The sequence below is a fragment of the Xylocopa sonorina genome, chromosome 1, assembly GCF_050948175.1.
Source record: "Xylocopa sonorina isolate GNS202 chromosome 1, iyXylSono1_principal, whole genome shotgun sequence".
NCBI lineage: Eukaryota > Metazoa > Arthropoda > Insecta > Hymenoptera > Apidae > Xylocopa > Xylocopa sonorina.
In genome coordinates, this window is record NC_135193.1 from 16,605,401 (window position 1) to 16,628,445 (window position 23,045).

Genomic DNA, 23,045 nt, shown 5'->3' on the forward strand with positions numbered 1-23,045 from the left:
GTTACGCGTAAACTAGAAACGAATTTGGAGTTGTTCAACGACCGAACGTTTGTTTCCTCTTCACTGCTCCATTCGTCCCTACAGGAGACACGAGGAAACTCGTCGCGTGCCGCGTCGTACCCTCGCGGTGACGGTTCCGCACGTGCAATTCAACGTTCCACGGCACGAAGGGACGTCGCATTCTCCCAGCGAATAACCCTACGCCGCCGTCCTCGACGTGACAAGTCGTCGCCCCGTGTTCGTGCACGAACACGAACGGGGAGCCGGCTGCCGTTCGTCGACAGTCTGAAGAATTAATTAAGACGATGTAATTACCTACTTGGATCCGTTTTAATTCGAACCAGGCTGAGGCTGATCCGCCGGTAAACTCTGTTTTCGCAGAGCGCCCGGCCATTTAGCGTGCCGGCAATAAATGCATAGCGATTCCTGCTGCGGCGAACGGATTAATTTATGGGCATCGTCGAAATGGCTACTTTCTCACGGATTCTCTTGATTTCTCGAATTTCACGCGGACCAGATTTCATTGTTGATATTAGATCCTCCGGATTTCGGGATTAATCGCGATACAACGAGCGTGGCGACGGAAATTTGTCCAATATCTGTTTGCGATTCGTCGGTATTATTTTCTGCCGCCTATTTTTATAATTTTCCCGTGTGCTGGAAATTAATCAATGTAATCCGCATCAATGAATGATCGCGACACCGTTCCATCAAAATCCGTTTACCGATTTATTCTCGTGGTATTATCATTCAATTTCCACTGCAGACGTTTATATTCAATTAACTCAGCAATATTCCACACATATTAAATTCAAACATCTCGTGTTTGGTATTGAAACATTCCGCTGCTGCGCGGCGACCCTTTCAAAAATAATCGGGACCCTTTCGAAAATAATCCAAAAAAAGAAGGAACGTTAATTTTACCAAAACCGTTCTCTTCGAAAAATATTCTATTATTCGCAACAATTTTTTAAACGATTCTCGATCTCTCTCTCTCTTCCAGAATCACCGGTTCGAGGCAGCGCAGCCTGTGTATCGAGTCTCGATCTCGTCGAGATGCTACGATGCAGCCGAGTAACTGGCGGAGCACAACGCAGGCACGTTATTAAGCGATAAAAATGCAGTTAAAAACTATTACTCGAGGAGCAGGTACGCGTCGTACTGAGAGCGGAGCCACGTCGAAGGAAGCTGCTGGATTCTTCGCTAGACTATATCCCGGAGCTTTCGCTTGGGAGCACATCCTTAGGTAAATGAGCTCTTATCGCGAGCTTCACAGGGAGCCATCGCAAAAACGTCACGCGCCAAGTGTTAACACCCTAACACCGAGCCAGACGCGTATAGACACGGATCCTTTCAACTTGCTCAGACTTCTTATCCGTTCTCCGGCGGTTATCTCCTATCTCGTGTCCCGAACATACCACCTCTCGAGTATCGTAAATAAAAAAAGTAGGAGGGAAAAAGGGTAGAAGTGTCTGGGGCGAAAAGTTTGATCAAATGTGTACGTTTGCGACTCACACGCTCTGCACGGTGCAAAGTGTTCTGTTCGAGCCTCGAGTAGCCATCATGTGAATCGAGAGACGAGTTTCTCCGATTGTGACCTCTGCTTGTGTGCTCGTGTATTGTACCTGTGTGTGTATGCGCGTGTCTCTGTGCGTGTGTGTGTGTATCAAATTCAGTGCACGGTGGAATGTTATCGCGGAAAAGTTGCTGCGTTCCGAGATCGCCGCGAAATCCCGCGTTACGCGTGTACAGTGGAAGAACGCAAGAAGGAAGAAAGGAAGGAAGCGAGTCGACGCTCGTCGAGGAGGCATTATTAAAGTTCTTGGACCCCGACCCGGGTGTGAGGCTCGCGTTTACGTGGCCAGGGCGAAAACTATGCGGCACGAGGCACGATGATGGGGCCAAGAATCGGTGGCCTAGCGAGCGGGAAAAAGCTGGACCTCTGCCAGGAACCGCGTCACACTTGGACGGTGTTGCTGGTGTATTTGGGCATCTGCGCCTTGCTGCCTGTCACGATTTCCTCCGGTTGGTATTCGATCGTCACCTTACTTTCTTTTTCGCCACGCGATTTTCCTCTCCACCGTCTCCTGTGCTTTTCTTCAAAAAGAGGGGGAAAAGAAACAGCGCAGGATATCCTGGGGCATTTTTTAGAATTCGCGTGCATTGTTGATTGAAATTTTCAATCGACCAACCAACGCATTCACGCGATTATACGCATCATTTTGGCTGGATGATTTTTTAATATTTTTTAATATTTTTTAATATTTTCCATCTCGCGCACGGCTTTATTAATTCTATGGGCTTTATCGACGCCAGTGACACGTGTGTGTCATTTATATTCCGGTGCTTTCACGATCGAAATTGAAGATGGAAAAATCTGATACCTTTCTTGTTTCCGTACATTTTTTAAATTAATGGAACGAAGGTCGGGACGCGAACGACGAACGTATCCAGAGACCGGTGACGTGGTCGCATTTTCTTTTCTTTTTTTCGAGAAAAATGAAGACGGAAAAAGGAAGCACCGGCGTCGACACGGAAATAGTGGAAAGTTCCCCCGCGTTCGTTCCGCGATATGAACTCTGACAATCCCACCTGAGAAATGAGCCGCATAAATCACGATACGCTCATCAAGCCGCGGGTCGCCTCAATTTTGCCAAACTTTCCCCACAAATCTCCTACGACCGCCTAGGCGCCGCCGTCGCCATCTCCATCTCCTTAAAGAATTCTTTCAACCGTGAGCGTATCTCGCGACGAGTCAATTTTAGAACGACCAGAGTGTTTTTCCTTCTTCCCGCTGGACAGTGTCTTTTTTACGTAACGATAACAAAGAGAGCAAGGCATGCGGTCGGTAATTGTGTTTACGGTTTCATCCAGCTCGTCGGGGATAAATATATTTCAAGATATCAAAATATTTGCGCTGTACAAATTTAAACGATACCGAATATCCATTAGCTGGTGGCTTTGGAGGATAGAGGCGTGCCAATATTTCTTTATATTTACTGGACAAATAACGGAATTGTTAGAATACTTCGATAGGTATTATTTCGTTCGAGTAAGAAAATTCAATTCTCGCCGATATATTACATAATTCGTTCGTTTTGTGAAGCTTTCAAGGCTCGACCTTAAAATTATAACCCCGTTAAGCACGATGATCACAAATTGCAAGTAATCTCGCACTCGATGAATTCGGATCGGCGTTATTCAAATGGCAGGCCGGAAAGTCGTTTCCATATTTTTCTGTCGGGATCGATTTTGTCGTGGAGCGACCGACAATCCACGACGCAATCATCGAAATTCCATTCGCCGTCAATTAACTGCGTTTCACGTTCCAATCTAACGCTGGATAATTAATGTAGAGAATTTTAATCGACGTCATGCCCGATCCGCTCGATTCGATTGAACGCGAACGCGTTAACGAGGTCTGCGCGCCGATCGCTCGTCGCCCCTTCGACCAATCGAGAGCGTTTGTCAACCAATCGGGAGAGCTACCAGCCTGTTTCGTGGACCCGTGCCCGTGCTGTAAAACAATATGGTGGACCTTTTTTTTGTAAAAATAGGCCTGCCTTGAGCGCGTATCTGTGTCGCCGATAAATTTCGTCGAGCGGCATTCAAATCGATGGCTAACATCGAGAACGGATCGACGAAAGAAGAAGAACAGACGAGATTGAAACGCGCGGGGTATCTCTAGTGCATATTGCAGCTCGCATTAACAATTACCTCGTAATTGTCCACGCTAACCACGGACGGATGAATTGCGAATCAGAATTATATTTCTGCTACTATATTCCATTACATGGACGTCACTCTGCTCCCACATTCTCAACAACGCGCGATTCATCACCATTATACCTCTGCTGCTTTATTGTGATCTTAATTGTTACAAATTTGACAATTTGCTCGCGTGCTCGTTCGTAAAATCGACTGTTTACTCACAGATCTTGCACACAGTTTTCACATTACTCGAGAAAATATCTCGTTCAACGATTTCATCGTCGCTCCGAACCCTATCGCGATCCTCGAAATTGATACCATTTCGATACGCTTACGTGGGCGTTCACATTTTTTCGATCCAAAGAAAGAGCGATATTAAATAACCCCTGGGGGACCTCGAGAGCTCCCTCGGTATTACCCTCGCGGAGGACAGAATCGGCTAGGACGAACGCGTGTGTGACACGCATCAGGAATGAATTTATTTCCGAAATAAAACCCCGTACGTGTCCGTCTTCGTTTCCATGCTTTTTTCGAGGAAACACTCGCTTTATGACACGCACGTGTTGCCATAAATGTCCGCGCGCAGGCCCGCGACCGCAACCACGCGGGGCGAGGCTCCCCCTGCGATTCCCCAGTGTGCCCGGGCTGCATAAGCACTTCCGTTAAATCTGTGTCAGAGAAAACACGCCCGACAATCCTTTTTTGCGACCGCCTGCCTTCCTTTCTGCCCGCCTCGCGGGCCCTTCCGTTCGTACACGCGGCCGATCTAATTTGAACGGTTCTTTGTATCGCCCGGCGCAATTAAAAGATAAAATCGAATTAAATCGTTAGCACGCCGCGCCGCGTAATCACCGCCGGGTGGCTTTAATTAAATTGGAACTTCGGCTGACCGAAATCTGCTCCCGGTTCTCTCTTTTCGCCGCCTTTTTATCCGTTGGTCATTCGATATAACGGGACGTTGCTTAAACGGGGTGGAAAAGGTAAAACTGTTCGCGAGTGAAGGATCGATAGACACGGATACCTTTGAGAATTGGCGACCGCTGGTAAATTTTGGAGACGCGAGGAGTGCATGGTTTCCAACGAGGATCCGGTTGCAGAAAACGCTTTACAACGGACGGACTCGGACTCCCAGTAGACGCGAAGTAATAGATGTTTGTCCCGTGTGCACGCGTGGAATGGACAGAACGCGTGATATTAGTTAGTTTCTCGAACGGAGTAGCACGTTTGTACACCGGCCTGTGAGCCAAACATCTGGTTTCAGCGGTATAAACAGTTGCGCCCGAACCCGGTCCCCGCGATCTCAAACGAGGACGCCGATTGTGAGCCGAAGCATTGCCTCGAGGCTAGCCTGTACAAATAATCGCGCGTTCGGAAGTCTTCGTAGATAATTCCCGTTTAATCGCGAATCGCTTTATCCCGCATTGGGAATTACGCTGGCGATTTATTTTTTTTACGTCCCACGCGATTTCAATGAAGGCGGGTAAATTTAACTTTGCCTTTGCCCGGGAATAACAGTTTCATTTAAAGGCAGCGCTACCCGCGGTGTAGCGTAGACATAAGCGACGGGAGAGAATGTAAATTAATAAATTTAAAAGTTAAATAATACCCGCGGCAAGTTCGGTGTTACACGGTGGCCAGTGTTGCTTAAAATTCCGCTTGGAAAAAAGGGGGAGGAGGAGAAAAAAAAAAAGAAAGAAACGAACCGCGCGGTTTCCCTAAGAGCGACACAACTATTTATACGTAAATAATGTAACAGCGTGCGTCGAAACGTTCGCCAACTCTTATCCGTGTCAGTTTAGGGAAATTAGTTGGCTGAAAAGTTTCCCTCCGTTACATATTTAATTTTTCCACGGTCGCTCGCGAGAACTTCCCAAGCTAATATAAATATAATTCCTAAGCGAAATTGCGGGTAGAGCTGAGGCTGCGCGAGAAGCTTTGATAACGTGCATTAATTACATCCCGCGGTATTCTATAATTGGACAGAAAGAAATTGAAGAATCTTTGCTGGTAGAAACGCTTCGTATGTTGAGCGACTGCGATATCAAGTTCCCCTGGGCACGAAAACAATTAACGTCGGTGACTGGTCTGACCTCGGGGTCTTGAACCTCTGAGCTTTCTCTACTTAATCGCACGCACGCATACTTTGCGTCGTTCGCGTTCACAGGGCGGCTCAACACACTTTTTGCCTTTCGCCGCGCGTTCCTTCTTTTCTCTCTTTTCCCGAGTTTGTCATCGCGGTCGAAATTAACGGCGAGAACCGAGTAATTCGTCAACGTTTAATCGCGATGTTTACCCTTCGTCGCGACGAACGCGACCGCTCACGTTAAAAAATAATTTCGTACACCCGCGCGATTCCCCGGCGGCGACAGCTACTGCCAATTGGTTATATCGCGGGTATTTCCCGGGATCAAAATAAAACCAGCATAAAATTCATGAAAACTGATAAAGCATTCAAAAGCGTCGATTTTATTCCGGTTCTCGCACGGTTATCCGAGTCGCGCATTAAAAATTCCGCGCGGATACAGGCGAAAGTGACTACAGGCGAGAATTTCATTTCGACTCCGAAATTTCGGTACGAACCCGTTTTTCGCAACCCGTCGAATCGTTTTGCAATATTTCCACGTGCCGGGGATCTATTTCTTGTTGAATCGAGTTGCGGGGCGAAATAAACGCACGGTATAAACTCCCCCTGGCGTGGGAACGAGACGCGGTGGTGATAAATCTCGGAGGAGAGAACCGACGGTATTCCCGAAAAGATACATCTCCGCCCTTTAAACGAGCAAGGGAGAGAGAGAGAGAGAGAGAGAGAGAGAGAGAATGGCACCGAAAAGGGCGGTGTCAAACGGTGAGAAGAAACCGCGGAGAACCGGAGGAACCGGTCTTCCGGAAACTCATCTTCCAGCCGGACAGCTCGAGGAGAGCTCGCAGGTTATCCAGAAAGAGCAGGATCGAGGCAGGGTGGAGTGACCCAGGCGCCGGCAGTTACTTACGCTTAGGACAATTTACCTTAATTAATTAACCGGCGTTGCGACGGCCCGCTAATTTATGCTCATGGAATGATTCACTGCTCTTTCTCGTCCCTGTCTCTCCTCCTTTTTCTGTCCTCCTCCGCGTCCCCGATGGCCCTCCTCTTCACGGTCTCAACCGCTCGTTCTCCATCGGACGGGTGAAACGAAAATTTCGCCGCGCAAGATCTCCCGGGCCAGATAGACGAGCCGCTCTAATTAGAAGTCATTCGGAACGTTTCGGATTGCGCTGGAGAATCCGGGTGACCGGCCGCGCCCCATTTTGCAATCTTCTCCGCGGCAACGGTGCTTAAACGACCCGGCTCGATTGTCTCCGAATAAAATACCCAGGCAGGAAGAGCGTGAGAGAGAAAGAGAGAGAGAGAGAGAGAGAGAGTGAGTGGCGAGCGGTTGTTACGGCGAGAGGAAGATTTACTTGTTGCTCGTTTTCGATGCGTGTTAATTTCCGCCGCGGTTTATGCATCCATCCGGACAAGTTGTCACTCTGTCCGTAGCGCGAGGATTTACGTGAGATTCCGCCATTCGAGACGGGAGGAGGGATGGAAATTGTAAACGTTCGTTCTTTGCAATTATGGAAACTAGATTCTTTCTCTCGTTAAGAGAGGTACGACAGAATTGCTTGATAGAAGAACTTTTGTGACCGGATCACTCGTTACGGCGGATTAAAATTAAAACGACTTACGATACTCCCGACAAGTGGAATAACGAAATCTAGCTGTTGTCCCCTGCTGCTCGTTCGTTCGTTCGTTCGTTCGCTCGTTTCCCTCGAACGAATTCCAAGTAACAGGAATTAACAGCCGGCGGAAATTGAAAAGACACGATATCAGATACGCGCGGCAATTTCAGCGGGCCGAAATTTTCAAAGGAAACAAGAGGATAATGCAACTGACATTCCTCGGGTGTTACGGATTTACACGTGGAATTAAGCCGCTGCGAGTGAAGCCTCAACCGTTCCATTGTTATTTTATCACGGCGCAATCTGTCGGCGGATTGATTCAATCTGGCAAAAGGGGACCAGAACACAGCCGCGAATTTCTCTAACAGCGTTTCATTAACGAAGTTATGCAGCCAGCCAGTGCGTTCGCGTCGGTACACCTGTAACTGCAAACATGGAACTACCCTGTCGTTCGCTCTCACGATATTAAAATCACCTGGCCGTGATGCATTCGTATTAAATTTCGGAATCGCGGTACGTTTTCGTGGCTTGTTTGGACACCCCGCTATGAGCCGTCTGTGCGATCCTCTTCCGAAATGCGCCACCGAACCTCTGCCAAATCCACGATGACTTCGCGTTTCGCTTAATAATAATAAACCAATAATAATAAAAATTAGTAGCAGTGATAAGAATTATCATTGATTAAAAAGATGAAAGTTTCTGAGAAAATAACGCAGAGAACAGGTGTCTCTTTCGGTCTTCATTTTCGAGACAAACGTACGGCCAGGATTTCACCGTTCAGATAGTTTAGGAACCGTTCGTCTGAGTTTCGAGTGGCAACGAAACTTGAGCGGAGTTCCCAGTCCCGGGTTATGGTTTCGCGGATTTACACAACCCCTAAACGTCGATTCCCGGCCAATTTCGCGGGAGCTTTCCGAAGCCGAAAGCGATTCTTCCCGTGGCGATCCGTCTGACTTTTTCCCTCTTTTTCCCCTTACGAGCGTCGGAGGCGCGAGTCACGCCTTCTCACGGCTCCGCTCACCGAATTTTTCTCACATTAACGACCCTCAAGATAAATGGTCCCTTTTTCCGCGGTCGTGTAGAAAGAGCTGTCGTGGAAAAACGGGGACGCACGCTGATGTACGTTCGTTAAATTCGTGTCGTTATATACATTATTGCTTCCGGCAAGTATAGGAAAAACGTGGAGCGCGTAAGTGTTGCCTGGGCGTCTATAATGCCTCCGTGGGCGTTTAAAACGTTCGGAAAAAAGCGGAGCGAGCGAACGAGTTCAAATGCGGCCGATGCTCGATTAATAATGCACGAAAAATGTTACTTAACGAGCACCTTAACGACAAGATAATTAATGCGGTCGAGATGCTTCCCACTACGGGGCGCGTAATTAATAGTCGTACACAGGCGGGACAGTTAAAAAATAAAAGGCCGCTAATAGACGACGTTATTCACCGCGAGCGAGTTCGCCGGGAAATGGATTTACAATATCGCCGTCGCGCGCCAGAGAAAGACACAGGGGTTGGCCGCGTAAATTTCGTGCGAACAAATTCGTCCGCGCGAGAGCGTCCTCTCGCGCGATGTTTTTACGCCGCTCGTAACAACTTCGTTTTAACACGGGCCAGATTTATTATTCAGTTACCGGGGGCGATACGTGTAATATTTTAGATTGCGTTCCACCCGTGGAACGTAAACGTGCCGCGAATCGCAAGGATAAAAAGTTATTTAGTCCGGGCCCCTGTCGCGGCGCGCTTTCATCTCCGTGTTTCAGTTATTCATCCGACGTGAATAAAAATGATCGAATCGCATCTTCGCCTGGGAATGTATATGCGCGGGAACAGCGCGTCGCTGCGCGTGTGTACGAACGACAATATAATTATCGTTATCGCGCGGAAAGAAGTGCTCTCTGCGCGTCGCCACGCCGCTGGAAATACAGTTTTTCCCACGGACGAGTCGCGGCTACCGGTCCTCGCTCCGCTTCTCGTTTACGATCGATTCTTTCTGCACGCGTCCCGCTCGCGAATTACGCGGCGCGCAACCGGGTCGCGTATGCCTATCCGACGGTGTTATCCAACGCCACGATCGTTCGCGCAATTAAAACGAATTTTCACGGCTGTAATAACGAGCCGCGGCGTTCCGGCGATACGCGAAATTCCGTTCGCCACGGACGCGCGCGATGCCTGGGAAAATGATCGCGAAACGGTTCGAGTCGCCAGCCGCCGTTCGAAGATAGGAAATTCGTCCTCATCTTTGTGGAATTTCGCGAGGTTAACAAAGGGGAACGGGGACGTAGTCGACGCGCGCGAATCGATGACAGGAATTTAACGCTCCTCGGTTCGCTAACGAATCGAGAAACCGATAGCTTCGAGAGGGACCAATCGATAATTGTAATCGAAGCAGGGGAGTACTCTCTGCTCGTATCACTGTTCGCCCCGCTGGTCTTTTCTCTATTTAATATTTAATTTGCGTTTCTATAACGCGCGACTAATTAATTACAAATTGGCTTGGAAACCGAGGGAAACAAACGCCACACGCGTACCCGTACACATCGTATTTGACGGCGAAAGATCCTACTGAAATGTAAACTTCGTAATGCAATATCCAATCACGTGTAAACGTTGCCGTCCAAGTGAAACGAATATCACGTAGCACGGCGGGCCTTTAATTAATTCGGTCGCTTCAATTTTGAGATTTAATATCAAGGGTCAAGGCGCGTTTCACGTACCGACCCCGTTAATCCCTCATAACATACCTCTTCAGTCGGGGGTGCGTTTGTTTCATCCCTCAAACAGGCGTGCTAGCACCGTGGAATCACCCGACAAACAGGGTCGACGAAATTATGGCATGATATTCGACACATCCGGTAATCTAGCCCGCATCCCGCAACATCCGTGCAAATCGAATTCGGGTCAGGTGTATCAGACGCGTGCACACTGCGGACGACTATCTAATACCAACGACGCACTGATCATTCGTCTCTGACTGTATTGCCTCTGCCATTAAAGAAAGAAAACTTACACTACTATCAATCGAACGACGAATAATTCCATCTCCACGAGAATCCAAGAATTAATTCCACTTCGAGACGAACGATCGTGAACGATCTTTGAAACATTCTATCCTTCGAGTTACTCGATTACAGTAATTGAATCTCATTTGCAAAGCACCCGAAACGACTTAAAATAGTCACGACGGTTGTATTTAGCGAAAAGATGGAATCGATCAGTCGAAACGGGAGAACGCGCACGCGGATGGGATTCGCAAACGTCGCGCAGGCCTTGCCACGGGCTGCGGACTGTTAATTCGGCAATGACACCGTGATTTAGAGCGTCTCCTGTGTGTGCACGCAACAGATATCGCGCGTGTCGCGTGCACGCGTGGCCGAGCAACGTTTCAACGTGTAGGCATGCGCGGCTGCGCCTTATGTATTCTGGGACACCGCGAACAAACGAATGTTTTCCTGTTTATGCTGCCGGCGGTCGGATCGGCCCGATGAATCGACGCTGTCGTCGGGTTCCACGTTTTTACGGACACGCTACCAGCGGTCCGTGCTAACGCGCCGTCGACCGTCACCGTGAATGCGATCGTTTCATCGGCGACGAGCACGCTTCATTGCCTCCCCGTCTTCCTCCACGGATCGATTTACCTCGTGGGATCTGATTCATTGCGATTCACCAAACCCGGACAACGCGATGACGGATGAAGGGAGCGTAGCGTCCCATCTATTTCCGATGTTTCTCTGAACCACTGCTACCCGGGACGGGTACGCTAAACCGTTATCATCTAAAATTAGTCAGACCGATACGTTCTTAAAGAATTGCATCTGGCGAGAACGAGCCCGTGATTCCGGCCACGGAACCAGCCAATTTTTTCCCTCCCCACCCACCTACCATTCCATCTTCCTTATTTATCTCCTTCCCTCTTTTTTGCCACGATCTATCGTCCTCGCTCCTCCTACTACGGTGACCCGTTCTTATTGCATTTCCTTTCACCCTGCCCCCAGAACCCCTCCCCTGTTCCTGCCGTGCGTGTTCCTTGCCCCCTTGCCCCCAGTCCCGTACACTATCCTCGGATTTCTTATCGTCCCGAACTCTCTACGACCCTCTTTCCACGCATCCACTATCCGCCGCTATTCCCAGCTCTCTTCTCTCCACTTCCTCCATTTCCTTGTCCCGCTATCCTAACCTAACATCTTTATTTTCGTTCTTTCACAATTTCGCCTCGATACGCTCCTGCTGACGGGCCAATGGGTTTCCGGAAAGCCATTCGCTACGGTTTCTTCTTCCCATCGCACGACCTGGTACAGGATACAGGGAGTCGGACGTGCACGTTAACCTCGGTCGAGTCAGTGGCGGCCCTTTTTGTTCTACTTTTATGCATTCGCCGCCAAGCGCGGCCCATCCAGTTGAACCGTTATAAAAGTGAAAAATGCCAGGGAGGCAACGATAGACGTTCCTGGGTTTTGGGATCAAGCGCTGCTTTCCTACCGTCGCATTCACCGAGACTCCACCGTGATCTTTCTTCCCTTTCTCTCTCTCTCTCTCGCGCGCGCTCTGTCTCGTGTGTTCGCTGATATTTATATGCTCGGTCGATTTTCGCGACCCGCAATGCCTGTACGATCTTGGACAGCTTCTTACGCGGACGGCAACGTTAACGTTCCGGCTCCATTTGCCACGCGCGTTTAAAGTCGCCGCTTTAAAGAGCCACCGGGCTACTTCGACGTTCCTGGATGCAATTTAAACGGTTCACCCGGGAGTTTACGATAAAACATGCTCCCCGCGAGTGTCTCGAGAATTTGTTCGTTTAAAAGTTTCGCTCTGCCTCGGGTAAACTTGTTAAAACGTTTTATCAACCTGTTAACCAACGCACACTTTGATCAGCGCCGCGGTCCTCTAGACAAGCATTATTACGGGACGATAGGCCAATTAAGTGGTTTCCATGTCGTCGTCTTCGTTCCCTTGCAACGCTTTTTTTTTTGTTTTTAATAGTACGTTCGTCGATAATAAAATCAACGGGAAATAATTCTCTCGTGCGTATGGGTGTTCTGGAGTTGGCAATTTTTATCCGCAGACAGGTTCGATCAATTTTCTATCTCCGTCAAACAATTTTTGCGCTCGTTCCATCAATTCTCCTCGATAACAAAAATTACGGACCCTCCTCTCCCTTTGTGTTCTCTTTCGCCTGTCTCTCCAGTTTTCAGAATAATACATTACGAGGGAGCTGCGCAATGATTAAATTACTCGAACAACAGGCATCGTAATGGAATAATACCCGCGGTAATTGCATTGTGCAACTAATTGGAGGGACGAGCTTCACACTTTGGCCAGGACGGTATTATCCTTGCGCGAGCCCGTTTCCGTTCCGAGCGCGCGCGCGCGCTCGTTCTCGCACGCACACTGGTTCACACGTCCACGGCCAGAAATAAATTATTCGGTATGCGCCTTCGTCATACGGCTTTCGCGGGCAAGTCGTACTTGGCGCCGTCCACGCATCCCCCTCTTTCACTTTGCGCGTCTTTTTTTTCTCTCCTCTCCCCTTCGTTCTGCCACTTCCGCTTTTCTGGTCTTCAGAAACTAATCCCACAAAGGTTTACAAATAAACGACTCTCGTGCTTTTCTTCTTTTTAATCCTCTCTCTCTCTCTCTCTCTCTCTCTCTCTCTCTCTCTCTCTCTTTCTCTATTTCCTTCTCTATATCCCAGCTTAGTAACTAATTTTACGTGTCGCATCCGTTTGGCTGTGTCGTTTCTGAAATATAAACTCGACGTTTGTTTAAAAGTGGAAAATTGCCACACTTGAACCCGACGTGCTCGCAAGCTTCGCTCTCGTGCAGCGACGTCTGCAATGTCACTTGTCGATCGTGTTCTACGGCCTTGAAATCTACATTAGACGCGGAGGGGTCAATTGTCGTTAATGGCTCCCTGCATTGCGGGCAAGTAATCCTCCGAGCGAAAGAGAAACAAGGGTACTCCTTCATACCCCCTCCCATCTCCTCTCTGTAATTTATCTTCAATTCACTCGCTATTACGTGCATCCATCTTAATCTATCTTCAAATGAAACCGATAATCGCCTTCGTTGTCGATTTTCCTCTAGAACTTTCACGGAGGAAGCCAAGGAAAAATCATTTCGCACGCGAAACGAACGGTATCGCAATAATTATTTAAAAGGACTGACAATTTTTTCGAGATCGAACAGTTGGAGGAATATTCTTTCCGATTTCGTTATCGAGATTCCCAAAACCAATGACGATAGTTGGGACTCGAGTCATTTATTCGTTTCTCGCGGGACACTAATGAAAAGTGGCTATCGCCAGGGGGGGTGAGCCGGGCGTCTCAGTCGGTAGTTTGTAATTAATTTTATTGAAATCGGACGAAGTCTCGCCGCGGCTGGCGGGCAATATAAAAAGTTGGATCGTAGAAATCAATTCGCGAGCGGCGGGGGACGAAGGGCGGTAAAGCTGAGCGAGACGGGGTTAGAGGGAGGGTTGCTGAGAGAAGCTGCTAACGGAACAAAATATCGGCCGAAACGCGAGCGGAGACGAGATTGAACTTTCGACCTGATGCGACTTGCCACTTGGTGCAAATTGCGAACTTTGATGCTCTCCTTTCCCGCGCAGCTTTTTCAGTAAACCGTGGAAACGCGAGAGGCGAGAAAATTGCCCGAGTCCATGGGAAAACGGAGAGGTGAGAAAGAGAGATTCGCGATAGTTTCTTAAAGCGTTATCCGGTCTCCGCGGTGGTGGCTCTGTCGCGTCGTTTCGTTACAATTTCCACCGTTAAATTGCCGACCGTTTCTACGGCACTCAGGGAACCGACGGCCTGTTTCATACATTCCGCGAGCCCAGTCGATACTCGTCGATCGACCCATTTCGACGTTTTGTTTGCGCTGCGCTGGCTGGACTGAAAGTACGAGAACGAAAAATTAAATTGTCGGAAGTAGTTCGAGCAATTACGGAAGTTCGACGCCGGGTCGAGCCGCCGAGCGATTTTAAAAGCGATCCGCACTCCAAGAGGTAGACGTTGTTTTGTGGTTTTAATACGCGCTCGGATAAAACTCGCTCGTTTTTTCCACCGCATTGGTCAGTTCTTCTTTGGTTATTACGTTGAGAAATTTAATTGTTGGCTTGAAAAGCGGTTTAAACAATTTCGAAAGAGTCAAAGGGAAGTAACGGGACTCTTGAATCGACAAAGCTATTTATCCTCGGTACTCTCGATCCGAGCATCCGTTACGCGATAAGCTACTCGCGAAATGCGCATTCGATGCATTAAAGTGGATCGAGCGGCGCGCATTAATTTCTCCGTGGGAAAAACGTTGTCCGTGAAATGGACGGCCCTCGGTTCGACGTTGAAATATCGTGTTCTGCCATTTTGACGGACAGGAACCGACCCGTTCAACGGATCGTTAGGTAAATAAAAGAAAAGAAAAAAGGAAGGGGAAAAAACGAAGGGAAGAATAAGAGACCGTATCCAGTCGAGTGATTTCTTCTCGTTACCTAGAAGTGCGGCTACCTGCCACCCACCATCTACCCACGAAACCCAAAAAGCTTTCTCGCCTTCCTCGCATTTTTCAACTTTCTCACCACCTCCGTTCCACGCTTTTCTCACCCCGTTCTCGCCACCCCCCCGCACCCCTTACGCCGCCCCTTTCTCTTTTATCTACCTCCGTTTCGCAATTCTTTTCCCTCTACTTTTTCCCGCGCCTTCTGCCTTGGCTGTTTTTCCATTCCGGGACAAACGGTATCATAATTTTTAGCCAACCATGCCCTGAGGTACGTACACACATATTTATACAGAGGTCGAGCCGTTTAATTTTGTTATTTGAAATACCGCGGTTGTTTCAAGCACGGGAAGCGGTGCCCTTCGGTCTTCCTTCTTTTTTTCTTTTCTTTTCTTTTTTTTTCTTTCCTTCGTTTCCGTGGTAGCGAAGTGAATTACAGGGTTCGAAATCGTGCAGTTGGTTTTACCGGGACGGGAGAATGAACGGAGGAAACAACACGGGCAACGCTGATTATGTCTTCTCAGATTTTGTAGCGGAAACTAATTTAAGTTTTATTAGATTGTGAATAAATTGGAAGGCGAATCTGTCCGAGTGATTCTAAAGACTGTTACCCGCAGCCATTGACGGCGCATGGCACAGTTTCGCGAGGAATGTTCGCGAGGAGGTAAAATGCACGGAAGTATTTGTTCCAGTCGGTATATAAAAAGAAGCTCTTATGTATTTCCGTCTCCGTTTCTTCTTTTGTTTCGACGTCTCTTGCCTCCCTTCTGCTCCCTTCGCCGCCCCCTCCCCCCCGTTCGTCGTCTCAGCGAGAAGTCCAGGAAGCCCGGTTCAGTTTAGTTTTATTACCAGCTTTTCTTCGACTCGAGTCTTCGTTTTCCTAATTCTCCGCCGTTTCCTGAACTTTTCCAGTGCTACGTCAATTTACCCACTCTTTCGCTGTATACACATTTTTTCTCCCCTCGATCCTCCAGTTTTTCCGACGTCTAATTAATTGCAATAACGTGAACAGTCGCCGCTCGATACAGCTGCCCATACTTTTTTCGACGTCGCGGGACAATAACGTGGAACACAAAAGAGACTTTCCACGGAACTTTCTCTAGTTAAAAGTTAACTCGTAGCGATTTATAAAGTTGCACGAAATAATCTCTCCTGACTTTAAAAAGTATCAAGTTATAACGGGAACGAATGAGAATGGATTTATACGTATTTTTTGAACCGATCGGAAAGCCTGCAGATATTAAACGTACGCATATAAATGGAAAGACGCGCGCATGTCAGCGATAAAGGGAGGAGATAGAAAGAGCGGCGCTTCTTTCAGCCATATTCCTCCCACGAGCGGCCGCGATATTTACGAGGCATAATGTGGCGTGACTGGCAAATTTCACTTCAACGGGGAGTGTAGCCGCTGGGCGAATTACGCGGCGTTTATAATCCGTAACACGAGCCGGTGCAACGAGATACACACCGTGATGCGTGCAGAACGAGCGCGCGTGCAGGCACACGTGTCCACCACGTGGATTTCTTCAGCCTGAAACCGGGTCTACCCTGTTCGCGTTGCCTCTGTCGAACGACAGACCCGTGTCTCGGGAAATTTCCCGTTCCCTCTTGGAAATTCCCTCGGCTTGTTGCCGAGTCGATCTTCGATTAGCAATTCCTTGTCAAAGTTATATATGCACGGGTTAATGCGCGAGCCGTAAGCTGAAACTAGCTGCGCGTTCGTTGAACGTAAACGAACGTAAATGAACAGGCTGCGATCACCGTGGATATTCAGCGGACGATTAATTTCAGAACGACACTTAGCGGTATCGCGTGATTTCCCCGCGATGCAATTCCGCCGCTACGGTGGACGAGAAAAATATACAAAACGTAATAAATATTTTCGAGTAAGCGAATCTGGCTTATCAATTCATTCGCCCCGGCGTTCGTTTCCATTTTTCACCCGCGTTCAGCCAGGATGAAATTAATTCAATATGCTCGGCAAACATTGCGGTGTTGGATTATGAACAATTGTATTTTCTATCAATTAATTAATTCATTGTGTAACGTGCGTGCGCGATGATTGCGTAAAACATGATACCTGTAATTATTGCCGCAGCAACGTAACGCAATTAATTAAATTCAATGAAACGCGGTAAATATTCGTCGATATAACGTTAACTCGTCGGGAGTAAAAATATGTAAGGGAGACGTTAAAAATGCACGAAAGCGACCTGCACGCGTAGAGGGAAATACGCCCTTTAAAACGCGCTTCGTTTCGTCGCGATAGCTCAATCGGTTCCTGAGATACGAGCGTTCGAAGTTTCGCCATCTAAGCGCGCGAGCTGTCGAATTATGAATGGGCCGTGACCCACATAATTTCCTAGAAATGCGTACGCTACAATAGTAATAGTAAAAAAACGGTACTTTGCGTATTCATTGGCCAGCGCACGCGACGCGCGCTTGGGATAGATCAGTGAATGGAGAGTGAGCGAGAGTTCCAAGGCGCGCGACGAGGATAGGACTAGTAAAATCTTAAAAATTACCTTTCTCTTTACACGACGATATCTCGGGAACCGGAAGTCGTATCGAGACGAATCGGGGATCATTTTAAAGAGGAAGGTTCCACGCTTCAAGTGATCTACGTTTCGTTGTCGCAGCTCTACTATCTTCGAAATTACGACGGTCTAAAGTTTTCATAATTTTAATAGGTTTCAGCGAATTATTTTAGAATAGTACGCGATCAGTTTGACTATGTGTGGATAGTTGAATTCGGTTAGTTTAAGCTGGAAGTCTAGCTGAGAGTTAGTGTATAATTTCGACCGATTTCTTCGCACTTTAACAGCTAACGATCGCTTGAAATTCGAGAGTGGCGCAGTTTTTACCAGCTACCATCGAACTAGCGAAGAACTTCGTGGAAATTCTCACGATTTGAAGTTGTTCTCGGTTGAGAAGTGCGGCCAGGGGTGAGATCGAGAAACTTCCCGCGGTTTCTCGCGAGGAATCGTGGCTTTTTCGTCCCGATTCGCGCGTTCGCGTCTCGCGACGGAACCAGTTCGTTTCCGCGCAATCGGTAGGGTGCTCGTTAAAGGTATTAAACGCAGTTCCGTCTTGAGCGTCGCCGCCACGCTACTTACATCGAAATGCTACCTGACAGCGACTGCCTCGCGGAGTGCATCCATTACCGCTGCGCGCCGTTCTCGCTGTCTAACTGCACGTATCCATGTCACGTGAACGCGCGGAAGTGACGCGCACCCTGTGCGGCACGCGCCTCTGAATGCATCGCATGCAAATAAAGCGGGGGGCGGGGGACGAGATGCATGCAAGGGCACGGGTGGAAATTTCGAAGGCGTGGACGACTTCGTAAACTCCTCGATCTACTTGTATTTCACGCAGCGACTTTACGCATCCAACCGTCGGCTTTAGCCGCTCGCTAATGCGAGTGTTTCACGATCAGACCGTTGTACGCATTGTTATCAGAGGCTGTTATTATATCGCGAGATGCACCGCTGTCTTGGAATTACTTGACGTCGTAACGGGACACGCAGGCTTGCACTGTTATACGTCGATGACTGTGGCCCAGTTCGCTAAACAATGGAGCAAGCGCCGTCGCAGCCCTCTCTCGTGCCAATTAAAATTATAATCCAGTGCCATTCCTCGTCGCGAAAAGATGTTCAAAGTAAGCGCATTGTACGTCACGTCCAATTGTGCAATAAGGCATGAATACAGCCGAGGAATGGGCGAATTCAAGCAGTGGATCGTAGATCACGACATCGCCGAGTTGATATTAAGTCAACTGTGTACACTGCAATTACTCCGGCTTTATTCAAACGTTTCGGTTAAATTTGTTTCGCGTTACGTCCCCGGCGTTCGCCAGTCACGAAACGAAATCTATGTAACTTCCATTCCGCGAAGCACCGACAAACACGACCGATCGAAGCAATTCTTTGTCAATGCGAACCAATAAAACCGAACAAACTTCCTTTTCCAGAGAGGGAAGATTTGAATTCCCACCGTATTCATAGATAAACCTTTTCAAACCGAACTTTATTTCCAAAGGTATTTCTATCCCGCGTTCTCATCTCCGTTCGCCAGGTTACGCAGAAAAATCCTGTCTAATTAAAGTCAAATATTTGTTAGAACAACAACCTCATCGCTGGAAAGGAATCTCTTCTGAAAAACTAGATGAAACCACCGCGGGGCAAACTACTTTTCCTATATATCATATACGAACTAATCGTTCGTAGTATCCATCCACGAACGTAACCGACCCAAAAATCCTTGGCATTCGAACCTAAAACGCTCGCGTATCTCGGCCAGTTCGAAACGCCAGTGGGAGTAGTCGAAGTAAGATGTGGCGAACAGGAGGAACGCGTGGATTCTTTCGACTAGTCCTCGGTAAACGTTTCGTGCAGGCACGCAGCCCGCAACGCTCGACAAGGAAATTTCCACTTTCCGCGGGAATTACGCGGAGGCAGTGGCCAGTGACACGCTGACACGGCGCTGTCGCGTGTAACAACGGGCACGCAACGTTGCCCGCGACGCGATGTGCCGACTGGCAAGAGCGGTCGCACTTTACGAGCTTCGCCGCGAAAATATATGATTCTCCCGGCGGGCTAGCGCGCGACCGTAAACTTTCGTCCTCATTGTTTCGAGCGGCGTAACGTACCGCGGCCTGGGGCTTCGCGAGGGGGTTGCTTCTGGTTTAAGAGCGGTAGACCGCCGCACGATTCCAGACAGACGTAAGATTAACGGCCGGTTCGCTTTGTAGTTTTATAGCCAACGACCACGTCCACCTCCCTCTCGCCCTTTCCCTTCGTCGCCTTCGACGTTCCCCTCTCGCTCGATCTACATCCACCCTTTTCGACCGCCTCTTCTTCCAATGGAGATTTATGACGGGAAAAGCGACGAAACCGATACGTGGGACGCTCGTAAGTGGGATTAAACGAGGCGAAGGAGCTCGTCTAGCCTCGTACCATTTTTCTCTTTTTTTTTTTTTTTATTAGATTGATCGAAATACACGATTTTCTTTGGAACCTTACATTATGCTTTTCAGCTGGATCCTCGATAGAAGTTTAAATGACGATAGCTATTCGCGATGGAAGGTACCTTTTGAGAAGTTCGAACCATTACCGCGTCTACGATAAGAAAATCCCTATTTCAGAAGGAAAGGGTCTCTGTAATCCTCTCCTTCGTTTGCCTCCATCGCGGATTTAAAGGTCGTTCTTCATCGTTTTACGCAAACGACACGCGTTTCCCGGGCTGGGTCGCGACGGAGGAGGGGAATCACGAAATATATACGCAGGCCAGGAAGCCGGTCGCACAGAGGGAAAATCGGGATAATGCTCTCAGGAAATAAAAGTGTCGTTTGTCGAGGAAAAAAGGCTCCGGCCGTAATAGGGGGAGGTGGAGATTTTCGCGGAGGTGAGTCGAGTGCCTACGAAAGATAGCGTAACGCCGGGAGATTTAGCACGTAGTAATTCGCCTTAATGCGGACGTACATACGCGTCCTCGTCGACCGCTCCATTCGAAAGCGATATTTGTATCCCCGTGGCGTGATACGCGACTGCTTATCGAGGAACACACCGCACGAAATTCTCTCTTCGCACCTCCCTTTTATCAGCCAACACGCGTCGGCTGGATCCTCGACGTTAACATGGTATTCCTCTCTTTTCTTTCGCGTTACGTGAAAGTATGCTGCGTGAAACGAACGAGTCGAGAGGGAGAATATTACGTTCGCCTTTGCTATGATTTTGCGTAACAGAGGAACGTGGAAGGTGTTTGCATTTTCTACGGGAACAATTTAATTTATCGCGAAAGTGAATTGGAAACGAAGCTGACGAGTAATCGAGATTTTTTTGTACCACTTTACATGTGAACAATGTAACGTAGTAATAAACTCGAGAGTTCCAGTGAAATGCTATTGGCGAGAACAGTGGACGCTTTAGGTACCATCGTTGGTACTCCATTTTCAGTGATCATATTCAATTGATCAGTAAACCACTTAAACTACCATCGTGTTTCGAGTCGAATTTGCCATCTAATAGATTCATAGGATAAGTCCAGCCCAAGTTGACGCTAATGGGTTTACGATGAAACATACAGCTTGATGGAAACGGAAGTTACAAAATGGCGAGAGCTCCTCTGGGGAACGTTTCGCGGTGTAACAGTGGCATTTCGAAAAGTTCTAATCAGCCACTCAAATACCGTGCACCAGTTCTTTCTCTCTAATTGCCAGTGTAATGAGCCAAGACTTCGCCGTGCGATTCGTTTAAAAGAAATTCTCGGTTTACAGTTCGCGGTGGTTCGTCCGCGGTGTGATTCTCTAAAAGGGGGAAAAAGCCGAGGGGTAGGAAAGAAAGAGGGAAAGGATGCTCGCTCGATGTCGATCATAAAATATCCTGAGGATCGTCCGCAGGAAAATAGCCCACGGGCCAGCGAGAGACGAGTAGAAAACATTCTCGGTTTACGGGCGTCTGCGTGCCGTTTATAATATTGTAAAGCGGCGTCGAGGCTTGCGGGGGTGGATGAAAAAAAGCAGAGATGCGCGCGTTGGGAAAGGAGAGCGAGTCCGCGCTTGGTCGGACGGAGAACGCTCGCAAACTACGCGTCGCGGCGAAGATAAAGCGACTGGCACGTTCGCTCACGTTTCGCGAAAATTCTTTTAAGTGCGGTGATTAAGACGATGAGCACGTATGAGGGGATATTTAAACAGGATCCAGCCTTAGTTTCCATCGTTGACGCGTTTTCGCTCGCTTATCCCTGGAACGAGAAACGAAGCCTGAAGTATCGTTCCACATTTTCAGTAAACACTCAACTGTTTCGCAAACATCAAAGATCGTTGTAGAAATCATACATGTCTGGTATCATCGGTATTAAATATCCTTACGAGTAGTTCTCTTTTATTCCGCGAATGGTCGATCTCTTAGGTTCTCAGGATAATAACTCTTCATTATACACGGTGGACGGTTGCGCAAGCTTCGAACGGTCGTTTCTTTTGGTCCCAGTCTACCGACGATACCACTCCGATTCGCATAAATTCACGGTGCCCCGATTAGAGAGCCATTTCCCCGGGCAACGTGGAATGAAGTAGTAAAGGTCGACGTGTAACCAGAGCCCAGCGGTGCAGGACGATTTTCGAGCCGTGTACATCATCCGTATTCGCGAGCTCTGCTTTTTGTCAATTAATCTGCAGTTATCAGTGGAGCCGGTGGGATGGGGTTCGACCGACGTCGGAGCCCAGCCGAGGGGAAGTTGGTCATTTGTATGACGCCAGGAACGGTGGTGTGTATATATGGCCGTTATCTGTACTCTGAGCTGAACCCCGTCGGGGGAAGAACGGTCTGTGTGACACGTTAACGTGACACCGCGTAACGGGAAAGGGGTGAGAGAGGGTAGGTTGTATAGCCACGCTGGAAAGAGGATACCGCTGTGTGCTTGGGTAGGACGCGTTGTTTATGCGAAACGGTCAGCATAGCGAGTTACGATGTCAGCGGCTCGTTCTGGTTGGCTTCGTTTGATAATTCGATAGCACTTTTGCACCTCGACCGTCCCGACGGCATCGCTGCCTCTTTCTCTCCCGCCATTCCCCTCTTTTTCTCTCTTATTCCGCGTCGCGTCAAGCTACATGCTCGGCACGGGTCCAATTAAATTTATCCGGTTGTGTTTTCGGCCCGAAGCGAAAGCGCGGCCGCGATTCAGTGGCTGTAAAAGAGGAATAGAAAGAGAGAGAGGGAGAAAGAGGGAGAGAGAGAGAGACGAGAGAAAGAAGTGGAATGCAGTTACCGTTCTCCGTCCCTCTCCACCCCCACTTTCTGCTTTCCTTTTCGTCAATTTTGAAAGCCGCCGATTCATCCACTTCGAATCGCCACCGTTGATTGATACGACTCGCTGCAGGGAATGATCCAATTTAACCAGATGGAATTCCTCTTTTTACTCCGTGGGAATAATAAACGTTCGCGCGTTTCCCCCCGTCGCGATTCAACCTTTCCCATTGTTCCACCGAAAATCCTTGGGGGATCTGAACGCAAGAATTATCATGCATAACGAACAGATTCGGAGTGCTCTTTCGCGGATCTCTGATCATTTCTCAACGTTAAAAATTTTCAGAGCAGTCTCGACTCCGTTCCTCGTCCTTGCGCTACGTGGAACGCGGCAGACAAAGTCGCG

At 48.4% G+C, this 23,045-nt stretch overlaps 1 protein-coding gene across 2 annotated transcripts in view; it reads left to right on the top strand.

Annotated features, from left to right (window-relative positions):
- Positions 1 to 1,630: 1,630 nt before the first annotated feature.
- The window catches only part of LOC143423149 (zwei Ig domain protein zig-8), a 76,229-nt gene continuing 54,814 nt past the window's right edge, over positions 1,631 to 23,045 (top strand). For both annotated transcript variants that reach the window (XM_076894259.1, XM_076894269.1), the window contains exon 1: positions 1,631 to 2,025. In XM_076894259.1, coding sequence (XP_076750374.1) covers positions 1,893 to 2,025 — 133 coding nt within the window. In that variant the 5' untranslated portion in view covers positions 1,631 to 1,892. The remainder of the gene's footprint in view (positions 2,026 to 23,045) is intronic.